Here is a 413-nt window from a genome sequence, read left to right as displayed (position 1 = left end):
CCCTGCCGACAGAAGGCGAAGCCAACGACATCTCTCGGACCGAGCGGGGAGAGCAATGTCAGCGAGGGAAGCATCGGGAAGAGGAGAAATGCCATTTCAGTGTATCAGGGAACAAGTTTCCCAGAGTCAAACTACCGAGAGAAGAAAACCCACGGCTCAAGAAACTGGCGCGGCTTCGGGAAGGAAGGCCGCGGGCAGAAGAAGTCAGGGAAGGACGGGCGAAGGTCAACTCTTCCCTCGCGTGGAGGAGAAAGAGCTCGCTCGGCTCGAGACCAAGAAAATGAAAGAGCCAGACACGCGAACGGGAGAAGGAAGGGAGACAGAGCTCGCACGCAGGGAATGCCAAGGGTTAAAGAGGAAAGGGGGGAAGGGTAAAAGATTAATTAATATATATATATATATATATAAATATA

General features: G+C 52.1%; 1 protein-coding gene across 1 annotated transcript in view; it reads left to right on the top strand.

Moving 5' to 3' along the window:
- LOC110030389 (nicalin-1-like) overlaps nucleotides 1-375 on the top strand; it is an 18,149-nt gene extending 17,774 nt beyond the window's left edge. Inside the window, exon 9 of the mRNA XM_020733467.1 lies at nucleotides 13-375. Coding sequence (XP_020589126.1) covers nucleotides 13-375 — 363 coding nt within the window. The remainder of the gene's footprint in view (nucleotides 1-12) is intronic.
- The last annotated feature ends 38 nt before the right edge of the window (nucleotides 376-413 follow it).

Source organism: Phalaenopsis equestris, unplaced genomic scaffold, assembly GCF_001263595.1.
Source record: "Phalaenopsis equestris unplaced genomic scaffold, ASM126359v1 Scaffold000001, whole genome shotgun sequence".
NCBI classification, from domain to species: domain Eukaryota; kingdom Viridiplantae; phylum Streptophyta; class Magnoliopsida; order Asparagales; family Orchidaceae; genus Phalaenopsis; species Phalaenopsis equestris.
This window is presented reverse-complemented; position numbering and strand designations above follow the sequence as displayed.